The sequence below is a fragment of the Amblyraja radiata genome, chromosome 8 (assembly GCF_010909765.2).
Source record: "Amblyraja radiata isolate CabotCenter1 chromosome 8, sAmbRad1.1.pri, whole genome shotgun sequence".
In the NCBI taxonomy this organism is placed as follows: Eukaryota; Metazoa; Chordata; class Chondrichthyes; order Rajiformes; family Rajidae; genus Amblyraja; species Amblyraja radiata.
In genome coordinates this window covers 20,391,239-20,405,533 of record NC_045963.1, presented here as the reverse complement: position 1 = coordinate 20,405,533, position 14,295 = coordinate 20,391,239, and the positions used below count along the sequence as shown (strand labels likewise).

At 41.5% G+C, this 14,295-nt stretch overlaps 1 protein-coding gene across 4 annotated transcripts in view; it reads left to right on the top strand.

Annotated features, from left to right (window-relative positions):
* ptpn14 (protein tyrosine phosphatase non-receptor type 14) overlaps window positions 1-14,295 on the top strand; it is a 191,240-nt gene that overhangs the window by 153,520 nt on the left and 23,425 nt on the right. For all 4 annotated transcript variants that reach the window (XM_033025349.1, XM_033025350.1, XM_033025347.1 and 1 more), the window contains 6 exons: window positions 97-184; window positions 1,009-1,091; window positions 3,811-3,874; window positions 7,054-7,132; window positions 10,763-12,228; window positions 12,890-13,039. In XM_033025349.1, coding sequence (XP_032881240.1) covers window positions 97-184; window positions 1,009-1,091; window positions 3,811-3,874; window positions 7,054-7,132; window positions 10,763-12,228; window positions 12,890-13,039 — 1,930 coding nt within the window. The remainder of the gene's footprint in view (window positions 1-96; window positions 185-1,008; window positions 1,092-3,810; window positions 3,875-7,053; window positions 7,133-10,762; window positions 12,229-12,889; window positions 13,040-14,295) is intronic.

Genomic DNA, 14,295 nt, shown 5'->3' with positions numbered 1-14,295 from the left:
CAAAAAGAGTGAGAAGTTTATTGTGATCAATGACCTAATCTCATCTGAATATAATTCTAACACGATCAATAATATAAAGTGTTTATAAACCCACAGATGGAATGAAGTTGGAAATATTACACACAACAAGTCTTCAATTAATGTAGAATTAACAAGCAAAGAAGAAACTGTTTTGTTTCACACGGTAAGTATTTGGAGATATTTTGATTTGCACTGCATATCTTTTTCACTGCAGTAATTTTTAAAAGTTTAATTGTTCAGTGACCTTTGGCAGTACTTTAGCACTGCGTGCTGGGTCTGGTGGACAACTTCAGAAAATAGCTTCCAGCACTGTGGCCTTGTTTTCTAGCATTTTCTAACACAGTTTTCTAGCATTATGCAATTGGAAATTGATAACCTGAAGCAAAATATGATGTTTATTCCTGCGGCATTTTACATTACTGCAGAAAATTGACGAGACCCTTCCATGCCTGAGTCAACCTTGGGTGCCAGGCATGGTGTCTAGGTGTAGACCACCTTTGTTTCCCATTTCCCACTGTGCAGCCATCCCTTGTTTAAAGCATGTAAACATTTTCTGTTTAAAGCATGTAAACATTCTCTGATGGAAATGTTAGTGCAATTGTGGGGACAGGACCAAGGAAGAAGTAGTTCCTCTGAGACCCTGACCATTTATGGACAGCAGCAGGGAGATGTCCACATTGCATCCCAGCCCTCTTTCGGGATGGTTGGGAACTTCACACCTTGGGCGTACCAGGTAGCTAAAGAAACGGTCTGCATTCTACATAAATATTTTAATGCTTGTTTAGCTGCAGGGAGAGGTTAGAAAAGTGGACATTTCAGGTGTTCAAATACCAGCAAGAGTTTTTATTTAATAATGGGAAACTACTAATATATTTGTTGTTCCAACTGTTAAATGTATCGCAATGGTAACATTTCAAATTGAAGCATTCAAAATGGATTCCTACAATGCTATTATGTAACATTAATGTGTTTATTTTTATGCTTCAGGATGATATGGAAATGGCAAAATATATCTCACGGTTGTTCACAGCAAGGCACAAATTTTATAAACAAAACAAAATCTGCACAGAGTGAGTATTTTGAGCATTGCACTCCATTCCATATACAACATAGTTGGAGCAAATAACTTGCCTGATAACATTGTTATTTTCAACCAGACTTTTTTGAAATTGAAATAAAGCTGAATTAACTTAACGTGATTATTTAAATTAAGTTTGAATTAAAGAAAGGCACAAAAGGTGGCGCAGCTGGTAGAACTGCCGCCTCACAGTACCAGAGACCTGGTTCGATCCTGATCTCAGGTGCTGTCTGTGTGGAGTTTGCATGTTCTGCTTGGAAGCATTGGGTTTCCTCCAAGTGCTCCAGTTTCCTCCAACACCCCAAAGATGTGCGGGGTTGTAGGTTAATTGGCCTTTGTATATTGACGCTAGTGTGTAGGGAGCAGATGGGAAAGATGATGGCATAGAACAAGTGTAAATGGGTGATGCATTGTGTTGTGTTTGATAAATCACTGGATTTACACTGCAGATGGTGTGGATTTACTGGGCCAAAGGACCCGTTTCCATGCTGTATCTTTCAATCACTCAATCAGTTTTAGAAACCTAACCATCCTCTGAAGGAACTAATGCCTTGGCTGCAAGCATGAATCAGCTTTTTTGGTTGTCAAACTTGATGGGAAAACTGTGAACAGTCAGATAAGAGCAGTAGCGTTTTGGAAGGCAACATAATGGAAGGTCTGGAGTAGAAGTGTGGAATAATAAGCGAGTTCGGTATTTCAACTGCGCATGCCCAGGTCATAGGTCATTCGCGATAAACATTCTCGTCAGCTGAGCTGCTGCATGTATACAGACCTGCGTTTCATCCGTAGTGTCCAGTTTTGCTTCTTCGAGATAACAAAATACTGCTTTCAAAACTATTAACTAGGTGTATTTATTGTACATTTGTACAATACGATGATTTTGTTGGTTTTATTGCTTTATGCTTTGGTGTTTTATTGTTTAATATTGCTTTAAGCTATAGTATGTCTACTGAACACAGCAGTTAGTTTGAGACACTGGTATAACAGTTATACGCTCATTGCAGTTTTTGGTGTGCCTGGTAAGAACTTCGGCAAACAAATTTTTACAGTTTTCTGTGATATATTTGGATTTGTTCACTCCTTGCGGTATAGTAATGTAACTTTATCAATGGCAGTATGTAGGACAAGTGCGGTGATCATTCAGGTCGCTTTGTGTTTTATTTTTTAAACTCAGCTGAAAATAAACAAACTGTTGAAACAGACTTGCTCTCGCTACTGCCGTTGCAGTGTCAACCCTTGTGGGTCCATCATTTACATGCCGTTGGAAATTAAATCTCGCCCCACTCTCCTCCACTCTCTCCCTCACTCCTCACAAATAACCTCCCGCTACAATAGACGGAATGGTCCTTTCTTTCGTTAATCCTGCTCACAATCTCTGATCGGGCCAGTTTCGCAGACTTAACCATGACCGGCCGCGTTTAACCAGGGCTCTGGGAACTCGGCATCTGATGGGGACGAAGAGGGTTCCAGAGGGAAGGCAGGGACAACTTAGTATCTGGCAGCAGAGTGGCTCTGTTAATGGATTCATTCCACAGTGAGTTCAGTTCCAAAAGAACACACACGGGTAGATACGCCTGCGGGCCGGATGATTTTGGGTTACGGGCCTGATCCCGGCGAGGTAGGTTGCCGACCTCTGCCTTAACGGTACATTCACACCTCCTGTAGGTAAAGCATCAGCCCACATCACACTGATACAGTCGCTACCTGCCTCAGATTAAATATATTTTTACACATAAATCATGAATAAAGATAAGAAAATGTTTCAAACACGTAATATTTTCTTACTCCTGTAGCAAACGCATTAAGGATTAAATGAAAATAATAAATTCTTTAACTTTATGAATATCTCATAATTGCAGATTAATGAGCTGAACTAGAACCAGGACTGTGTAAGTAGTGTGTGAACAGCAGAACAAGAAAATAAGCTATTGAGTTGACAGAATTCTAGATCAATTCATTTGTAGAATAGTTAACAATTTATACACAGCGCTGCGTTCGCTCTTTTTCCCCGACAAATCCCATGATTTCTTGCATTCATCGGAATACCGAACTCGCTTATTTGGCCAATATTGGCAGAGGTGCAGTCAGCTTTGGGACAGAAGGCCTGCAGTACAAGGGTGTAATTAGAGACCAGGAAGGAGTGGGGTCAGATTGTCAGATTGTCAGAGTGTGGGGAGAGTGGATGGCAATGGTTTGGTGGATGGCAGGGAGGGGGTGGGGGGGGGGGGGGGATAGATGGTTGTAACTTCAATTTTGGGAGTTACGAATGCTGCCTGACCCACTGAGTTCCTCCAGCATTTTGTGTTTTGCTTAACAAACATTTCATAAGATTATAAACGTTAGGAGTAGAATTAGGCCATTCGGCCCATCAAGTCTACACCGCCATTCAATCATGGCTGATCTATCTCTCCCTCTTAACACCATTCTCCTAGTTTATCCCCATAATCTTTGACAACTGTACTAATCAAGAATCTATCTATCTCTACCTTAAATATATCCACTGACTTGGCCTCTACAGCCTTCTGTGGCAAATAATTTTACCGATTCACCAATGTCTGACTAAAGAAATTCCTCCTCATCTCCTTCCTAAAAGCACGTCCTCAGGTGGTTGTTCATTGAAGCAGTTTTTCTAAGATTTATATTCCACCTCCATTGATGGGAATTTCATGTAATCATTCTTGTGTCGATGATGTATATGTGTTTTCTCACAGACAAACACAGTCACGCTCCCCCACGCCTATTAGGAGACCACCCACATGGAGCAGATCATCTTTGGTACGTTTGCTTTTGCATGTGCATTGAACGGTATTGTTTAAAATATATATAGTTGCATGATTACATTTCCAATAATCTGCTTGGCATCTTATGTTGTGGAGTACAGTATTTTAGTAGAACCGTAACAATCCTGTACTCAGTTTTCATTTGATTGCAACCAGAACCAGACTTAGCCAGAAATTATGGTTTTGGTTTCTCTTAGTTAGAACCTGTTTAAAATCTATTAGACTATGTCAAGTATTACCTCTCAATGTATTCTACATTGTGGTTTGTTTCAATAGACAATAGGTGCAGGAGTAGGCCATTCGGCCCTTCGAGCCATCACCGCCATTCAATGTGATCATGGCTGATCATCCACAATGAGTACCCCGTTCCTGCCTTCACCCCATATCCCCTGACTATCCTTAAGAGCCCTATCTAGCTCTGTCTTTAAAGAATTCAGAGAACAGGCCTCCACCGCCCTCTGAGGCAGAGAATTCCACAGACTCACAACTCTCTGTGTGAAAAAGTGTTTCCTCATCTCCATTCTAAATGGCTTACCCCTTATTCTTCTTATTCTTATTATTATTTCGCCCCTGGGTCTGGACTCCCCCAACATCGGGAACATGTTTCCTGCCTCTAGCGTGTCCAAACCCTTAATAATCTTATATGTTTCAATAAGATACCCTCTCATCCTTCTCAATTCCAGAGTATCCAAGCTCGGCCGCTCCATTCTCTCAACATATGATAATCCCGCCATCCCGGGAATTAACCTTGTGAACCTACGCTGCACTCCCTCAATAGCAAGAATGTCCTTCCTCAAATTTGGAGACCAAAACTGCACACAATACTCCAGGTGTGGTCTCACTAGGGCCCTGTACAACTGCAGAAGGACATCTTTGCTCCTATACTTAACTCCTCTTGTTATGAAGGCCAACATGCCATTTGCTTTCTTCACTGCCTGCTGTACCTGCATGCTTACTTTCATTGACATGAACAAGGACCCCCAGATCCCGTTGTACTTCCCCTTTTCCCAACTTGACACCATTTAGATAATAATCTTCCTTCCTGTTTTTGCTACCAAAGTGGATAACCTCACATTTATCCACATTAATCTGCATCTGCCATGCATCTGCCCACTCACCCAACCTGTCCAAGTCACCCTACATTCTCATAGCATCCTCCTCACAGTTCACACTGCCACCCAGCTTTGTGCCATCTGCAAATTTGCTAATGTTACTTTTAATCCCTTCATCTAAATCATTAATATATATATTGTAGATAGCTGCGGTACCCCACTAGTCACTGCCTGCCCTACTCTTTGTTTCCTGACTGCCAACCAATTTTCTATCCATGTCAGCACTCTACCCCGAATACCATGTGCCCTAATTTTGCCCAATAATCTCCTATGTGGGACCTTATCAAATGCTTTCTGAAAGTCCAGGTACACTCCATCCGCTGGTACATCCTCAAAAAATTCCAGAAAGATTAGTCAAGCATGATTTCCCCTTCGTAAATCCATGCTGACTCGGACTGATCCTGTTATCGCTATCCAAATGTGCCGCTATTTCATCTTTTATGATTGACTCCATTATCTTCCCCATCACCGATGTCAGGCCAACTGGTCTATAATTCCCTGTTTTCTCTCTGCCGCCTTTCTTAAAAAGTGGGATAACATTAGCTACCCTCCAATCCACAGGAACTGATCCTGAATCCAAAGAACATAGGAAAATTATCACGAAATGTGTCCACGATTTCTAGAGCCACTTCATTAAGTACCCTGGGATGCAGACCATCAGTCCCTGGGGATTTATCAGCCTTTAGTCCCATCAGTCTACCCAACACCATTTCCTGCCTAATGTGGATTTCCTTGAGTTCCTCCGTCACCCCAGATCCTCTGGCTACTAGTGCATCAAGGAGATTGTTTGTGTCCTCCTTCGTGAAGATGGATCCAAAGTACCTGTTCAACTCATCTGCCATTTCCTTGTTCCCCATAATAAGTTCACCCTTTTCAGTCTTCAAGGGTCCAACTTTGGTCTTAATTATTTTTTTCCTCTTCACATACCTCAAGAAGCTTTTACTATCCTCCTTTATATTCTTGGCTAGCTTATCTTCGTACCTCATCTTTTCTCCCCGTATTGCCTTTTTAGTTCTCTTCTGCTGCTCATTAAACATTACCCAATCCTCTGGTTTCCTGTTCACCTTTGCTATGTTGTATTTCTTCTCTTTTATTTTTATACTATCCCTGATTTCCCTTGTCAGCCACGGTCGCCCCTTACTTCCCTTGTAATCTTTCTTCCTCTCCTGTGCTATTCTGCCCAATGCATAATTCCTGCATTTTATAGAGGTAAAATAGGGATAATATGGTAATTCTGTAATCAAAATCGTACTATGCTATGTTACAATATAGCACATTATGTGCTAATAAGATAATGAGAACTGGAAATAGTGGAAGTTATTTAAAACCATATAATTAATGGCCTGTGGAATATATCGCCAATAGCCTTCCCAGTAGTTATAATTTCCAATTGATTGGCCAATTAAATCCAGTAATATTTGCACTCGCTGATTTTGATTTTCAAACAAGCTTAAAGTGGGAATTTGAGTTTTGCCCCACTACCCTAATCTCATTTACCCGCATTAGATGTATATTTCTAGACCTTACTCACTCCACCCTTGTAACTTTAGTATGTTTGGTGTAAAATCTGTTTAATTGTGGATTGGAATTTCAGCAAAATTATAACTACTAAGGAGTCCTGAGGAAATGCACATTAAATAGAATGCCTATTTTTCCTTTTTAATTGTTCAGGTATTAAATGAATGTTCTTGGCCGGCATTCTTGAATTACATAACCCGCACAATTATCTCAGCTTCTGGATCATTGCTATTTATTTTTATGTCCAACAATGAATTTTTAAAAAGCTTCCTGGGCAAATAGTTTTGAACCATAGCCAACTTGTCAAGCAAGCATTAAATATAATCAAAACAAAAGTAGAGAGGACCAGATCAATGGATCATCTGTGACATTGTAATATTATTAATGGATTTAATCTTCTCTAGAGATATTACCAGAAGTGTTAACTCTCATGCAAAGAGATAATGTTACAGTTTTAAATATAACTATATATATTCACATGCAATTATAATTTACAGTTATTAAATATAACAATGGTTTTCTCCTTTTAATGTATTTTTTTTAGTCAGGGCAACAACAGCCTTTTATACTGCCAACTATGCACATCCAGTATGGAGATTATCCTGAAACAAACACATCACAAGGTATTCCTCCTATTTTGTTTTTACTATATCTCATGGCCACATTTTTGCCGGAAAGGTGGTTCTGTGGATGTCAGCTGGTGAATTAAATGATACTTTCTGCAAATAAATAGTTACTCATTCTAGTTTCCAAATTTTCCCCCCACAAATCTGTTTGTCATCTATTTCAATGATTTGGATGAGAACGTGCATAGCGAGATTAGCAAGTTTGCAGTTGATACTGCAGTTGGTATTGCAGATAGAGCAGATGGATGTCAAACATTGCAGCATTATCTTGATTGGTTGGCCAGGTGGGCAGAGGAATGGTCGATTGAATTTAATGCAGAGAAATGTGAGGTGTTGCATTTTGGAAAGTCTTAACGTGGGCAGCACCTACACAGCGAATGGTAGGTCTCTGGGAGTGTTGTGGAAAAGAGGGATCTTGGAGTGCAGGTACATAGTTCCTTGAAGATTACATCACAGGTAAATCGGGTGGTCAAAAAGGTTTTTGGCACATTGGCCTTCATCAGTCAGGGTACTGAGTATAGAAATTGGCAGGTCATGTTCCAGGGGTACAGGATGTTGGTGAAGCCGCATTTAGAGTATTGTGTTCAGTTATGAGCAACATGCTATAGGAAAGATGTGGTCAAGTTGGAAAGGATACAGAGAAGATTTACGAGGATGTTAGCAAGACTTGAGGATCTGAGCTATAGGGAGAGGCTGAACAAGGCTGTGACTATTCCTTAGAGCACAGGAGGATGAGGGGTGATCTTATAGAGGCGTATAAAATCATGAGAGGAATAGATTGGGTAGATGCATAGAACCTCTTGCCCATGGCGTCACGTTGGGAAAAGGGGAAGTACAACGGGATCTGGGGGTCCTTGTACATCAGTCTATGAAAGTAAGCATGCAGGTACAGCAGGCTGTGAAGAAAGCGAATGGCATGTTGGCCTTTATAACAAGAGGAATTGAATATAGGAGCAAAGTGGTTCTTCTGCAGTTGTAGAGAGCCCGAGTGAGACCACACCTGGAGTATTGTGTGCAGTTTTGGTCCCCTAATTTGAGGAAGGACATTCTTGCTATTGAGGGAGTGCAGCGTAGGTTTACAAGGTTAATTCCCGGGATGGCGGGATTGTCATATGCTGAGAGAATGGAGCAGCTGAGTTTGTACACTCTGGAGTTTAAAAGGATGAGAGGCTATCTCATTGAAACATATAAGATTGTTAAGGGTTTGGACACGCTAGAGGCAGGAAACATGTTCCCGGGAGTAGTGTAGATGGGACATGTTGGTCGGCGTGGGCAAGTTGGGCCAAAGGGCCTGTTTCCACGCTGTATGGCTTTATGAATTATGACTATTTTTCGAGCACCTATGCAGTGTTTAGTGTACACCATCTGAAGAGGGGGGTGGAAGAAAGGGTGGAAGGATCCTGGATAAGCAGAGAAGCTGTTTTTCATTAGCTATTACTGAATCGACTCAATAACCAATGGAAGGCATATTTGAGTTGAGTATGTTCTAGCTGCATTGGAAGGTATGTAATGTACAGTGCATTCAGAAAGTATTCAGACCCCTTTTGTTATGATACAGCCTTATTCTAAAATGGATTAAATTCTTTTTTTTATCATCAACCTACACACAATACCCCGTAATAAAAAAGCAAAAACAGGTGTTTAGAAATTTTTGCAAAGTAAGTAAAAAGACATAAATGAAATATCACATTAATATTAGTATTCAGACCCTTTACTCAGTACTTTGTTGAGGCACCTTTGACAGCGATTACAGCCTCAGGTCTTCTTGGGTATGATGCTACAAGCTTGGCACACCTGTATTTGGGCAATTTCTCCCATTCTTCTCTGCCGATCCTCTCAAGCTCTGTCAGGTTGGATGGGGAGCGTCGATGCACAGCTATTTTCAGGTTCCTCCAGAGATGTTCGATCGGGTTCAAGTCCGGGCTCTGGCTGGGCCACTCAAGGACATTCACAGACTTGTCACAAAGCCACTACTGCATTGTCTTGGCTATTGCTTAGGGTAGTTGTCCTGTTGGAAGGTGAACCTCCGCTCCAGTCTGAGGTCCAGAACGCTCTGGAGCAGGTTTTCATCAAGGATCTCTGTACTTTGCTCCGTTCATCTTTCCCTCGATCCTGATTAGTCTCCCAGTTCCTGCCGCTTAAACCATCCCCACAGCACGATGCTGCCACAACCATGCTTCACCGTAGGTATGGTATTGGCCAGGTGATGAGCAGTGCCTGGTTTTCTCCAGATGTGACGCTTAGCATTCAGGCCAAAGAGTTCAATTCCAAAGAGTTCATGGTCTGACAGTCCTTTAGTTGCCTTTTGGCAAACTCCAAGCGGGCTGTCTTTTGCCTTTTACTGAGGAATGGCTTCCGTCTGGCCACTCTACCATAAAGGCCTGATTGGTGGAGTGCTGCAGATATAGTTGTCCTTCTGGAAGTTTCTCCCATCTCCACAGAGGAACTCTGGAGCTCTGTCAGAGTGACCATCGGATTCTTGGTCACCTCCCTGACCAAGGCCCTTCTCCCCCGATTGCTCAGTTTGGCTGGGCGGCCAGCTCTATGAAGAGTCCTGGTGGTTCCAAAGTTCTTCCATTTAACAATGACGGAGGCCACTGTGCTCTTCGAGACCTGCAATACTGCAGAAATTGTGTTATACTCTTCCCCAGATCTGTGTCTCGACACAATCCTGTCTCGGAGGTCTACGGACAATTCCTTCCTCTTCATGGCTTGCTTTTTACACTGACATGCACTGTCAACTGTGGGACCTTATATAGATAGGTATGTGCTTTTCCAAATCATGTCCAATCCATTTAATTTACCGCTGGTGGACTCCAAACAAGTTGCAGAAACATCTCAAAGATAGTCAATATAAACAGGATGAAGCTGAGCTCAATTTTGAGTGTCATAGTAAATACTTATGTTAATGTGATATTTCAGTTATTTCTTTGCAAAATTTTCCGAATACCTGTTTTTGCTTTTTTATTATGGGGTATTGTGTGTAGATTGATGATTTAAAAAAAAGAATTTAATCAATTTTAGAATAAGGCTGCAATGTACCAAAATGTGGAAAAAGTGAAAGGGTCTGAATACTTTCTGAATGCACTGTATCTAAACACATACTTTTAGTTCAATAGAATTATGAAATGCATGCATTGTGCAAAATGCATTTCATATATAATTCCTCAATCTTTCACTAAATCAATTGAAGCAGCAGAAGTGAGTGCTCTTTTATGACATATCGTTGATTAAATAAATCTGACCATTTTGTTGCCAATTGAAACGTCACTCTGACAGTGGCACATGAGTAGAGCTGCTGCCACACAGTACCAGAGATCCCGATCGATCCTGATCTTGAGTGCTGTCTGTATGAAGCTTGCACCTTCTCCCTATGTCTGCATAGGTTTACTCTGGGTGCCCCCGGTTTCTTCCCACATCCCAAAGACGTGCGGGTTTGAGTTAATGACCAATGTGGATGTGAAAATGAGATAACATAGAACTAGTTTCAGCAGCTAATTGATGCTTGGTACAGGATCGGTGGGTCAAAGAGCTTATTTCCATGTTGTAACTTTCAATTAATCATGTCCTTGCAGTTATTTTTTCCATTGCTCATCATTTCAATTTTGCTTTCTTTGTCTTACATAGATAGTATTTACCATGGCAATGAGGAAGGGTTCTACTACCGATCTCAGACCAGCTTGGACAGATGTCCAATGGAATATAATTACATGAATGGAACTGTGCCAAATGGCAGTGTGTACAGTGCTCCTAGTATGAACTCGTTAAATCATTCACAAAACTTTGTCCAGGCATCTCCAATGTCCTCTAATCTCAGCATCCCTGGAAGTGACATCATGCGTCCAGACTACATCCCCAGCCATAGGCACAGTGCTATCATTGTGCCCTCATATCGGCCCACACCTGACTACGAGACTGTGATGAGGCAAATGAAACGAGGCGTCATTCATATGGATTGTCAAAGCCAGTCACTGAGGAACCTTAATATTGGGAACACTCATGCCTACAACCAGCCCGAGGCTATGGTTTACAGTCAGCCAGAGATCCGGGATAAGTATCCCACTCGTTATGGGTCAAAGCACAGTTACAAAAAGCCTATGGCACCATGTGCCCAACCGAGTGCCCACCAACCTGCACCCAGCAGGACTGCAAACAGTGCAATCTCCCACACGGTGAGCACCCCCGAGCTTGCCAATATGCAATTGCAGAGTACACAGAATTACAGCACCACCCACATGTTGAGAAACCACTTTTGCAGACCGCCCCCTCCGTACCCACGTCCCCGGCCCGCCACCAGCACGCCAGACCTCGCCAGCCACCGCCACAAGTACGTGAGTGGGAGCAGTCCTGACTTGGTCAGTCGGAGAGTCCAGCTCTTTGTAAAGACCTTCCAAGAGGATAGTTCGCCTGTGGTTCACCAGTCCTTGCAAGAGGTCAGCGAGCCCCTCACAACGGCCAAACACCATGCGGCCGTTAACAAACGGCACAGCCTGGAGGTAATCAGCAGCATGGTACGTGGTATGGAGGCCATGGCGTTGAAGACTTTGAGTGCTTCGGTCCCACAGCGGAGAAATACCATGCGTGATCAACGCCGCCACGAGGACCAGGTGCAGGAGGTTCAGCAGCAACCTCCGTATCATCACAAGAAGACGCTGTCCGACGCCACAATGCTAATTCACAGCAGCGAGAGCGAAGATGAAGAAGAGACTCCCGATTATGATGTTCAAATCCCAGCATTTAATGACACTATGGGCTACAGAGCCCAGCTGCAGGCAGCACTGGCAAAAATACCAAACAAGCCCCCCCCTGAATATCCAGGAAACAAAAAGAGTATAAGCAATGGAGCTTTAAGACAAGAACGAGATAGAAGTGCAGAACTTATAGTCAGGACCAAACTACCAGGTCCCGAACATGATGCTTTCTCAAGAAATGAACAAATGATGCTCAATGGGTCTTCCCTTGGGCCATCTATTTCCGAGCCTGACCTGACGAGTGTAAAAGAGCGGGTCAAAAAGGAGCCGGTCAAGGAAAGACCCGTGTCTGAGCTTTTTTCTACTGAAGATAGCATTGTGGAAAGAGAAATCATGCTGAGGGTAAATTCTTTATTTCTATTTACTACTCAAACAGAGGAAGAAGCTAATATCTAAAATGTGCATTTTAATTTATGGACTGGTATGTCGCGAATCATAATAATGGCATACATTGAAAGTTAAAAATGTGTTAAAAATCTGGCATTCAAAATCTCAATGTATTGAATTTTGACAGCAACATGCCGAATTATAATTTCTTGAAAAATTTACAATCCATAGTTTAAATATGATAATCAAATCTACATTCTTCTAGTCCAGTACCAGTTGTGTTTGAAGGTTTGAAAATATATATATTTTTTAAATGTTTCTCCCTTTTGCCTTCATTGCTTTCAGTCACTACTCATTTGTGGTCATTTATTTAGTTCCCGTAAGGTCAACCAAATTAGCATCTGTTCAGAACCGGCATAGTTTTGCTTAAATCTTGATAAAGTATGTTAATGTTTAATTTGCTGAAGTTTAACAATTTATAACAGTGCATCACTGTGTGTACAGCATTTTGTTTTTGTCTGGTGGCTAGAAGTGTACATTCAAAAGAATGCTGCCTGATGACTCTGTGTTCACTCATTGTATCAAGCAGACTTTAAAAAATGGGTAGATTTCAGTTAAGTCTTTCTCTTTGAAAATCAGCTCCGATGATCAGCTTTTCTAAATTCTCTGTCCCAAGAATTTAGAAAAGCAGAAACTGGCAGCAGCAGCGGAAGCCCAGAAGATAGGGCCACTCAAATGGGCTGCCCTCAATGGTCTGTCGATGGCCAGAGTTCCAGTACCTGAGGATAGTCAAGATGATACTTCGAAGGTGCCGATGGATGAAAGGGTGAGCAATATTTGTAGCCTTCTGCAATGTTCAGAGTACAGACTTCCTTAGAGATGTTATATGTTGTTTAGATCCGATTTGACAATTCACTGACCCAGGAGCGGACTTTATTTTCATAAGACTTCTCACAAAGTAAAGATAAATTATACGTATAATCCTTCACATTAACCCAGAAGTCATCTTGCCAAACTTTTAGAAGTCGCATTGCAACAATCAATCCAGCAGGCTGGAATATTTCATACCAACAGCATGGAACATCAAAAATAAATAGAATTTATTTTATTTTAAACGGATAGCTGCCATGACGTGGTGGAAGGATGACTAGTGTTGTAAACAGCATGTGAATTCGTTGTATCAAATTGCCTGTTTTTATTTTGTAACTCGTACTTTTATTTGTACGTGTAAAATAAAAGGCATTCAAGTTATTGGAAGACAATACAATTGCTGCAATCACACAATTATTTTCATTCCGTTATTTTAGACATAACTTTAAGTAAGATCGATGCATGTATTCATTCCAGTTAGTTACTCTTCAACAAATATATTTGGTGCATTAACTAATGATCCATGAAACTGAATTTGAAAATGACCTCTTTTAGGAATTACATACAATTTTTTGTAATAGTGTTAATATGTTCCAAGATAAATACTTGGTCAAATATATTATATGAATGCAGGTGTTCCCCAGAAGAGTAACTGTGGGCAACTTTACATGAAGGAGTTGGTCACCTGTGCTCAATTTTAGTTTTATTGTTCTTGCTGATGATTATCAATTTATTTTCATTAAGGACAGCATAGCAACTTCCCCTCACATAGTTGTGACAGGCTTGTACTTGTTGGTAACATTTTAAAGAAAAATTATACAATTTAAAAAGAAAAATGGTCTCTGGCGATGTAAGGCAGCAACTGTCGCTGTGCCGCCACCGTATGTAAGGGGAGGGATTCAGAGTTTGGGGCCATCGGGATCTTTTCTGGGGCAGAGGTGTCCTGTACAAGAGGGACAGCACCTGAACCATTATCCTTGCAGGGAGTTTTGCAAGTGCTACTTGGGAAAGTTTACACCAGAGTGGCGGGATGGTGGAAACCAGATGAAAGAACCGATGGGTAGAGTTTGTTAGGTGTACCCAAGAGGATTTCCAGCAATAGTAGTTTGATTGTCAAATTCAAGGAGGGAACATACTGGAACTTGTACAAGTGAAACGAGCCTGGCCAGGTAACTGTAGTTTCAGGTGAACAGTGTTTGGGGAACAAGTGAT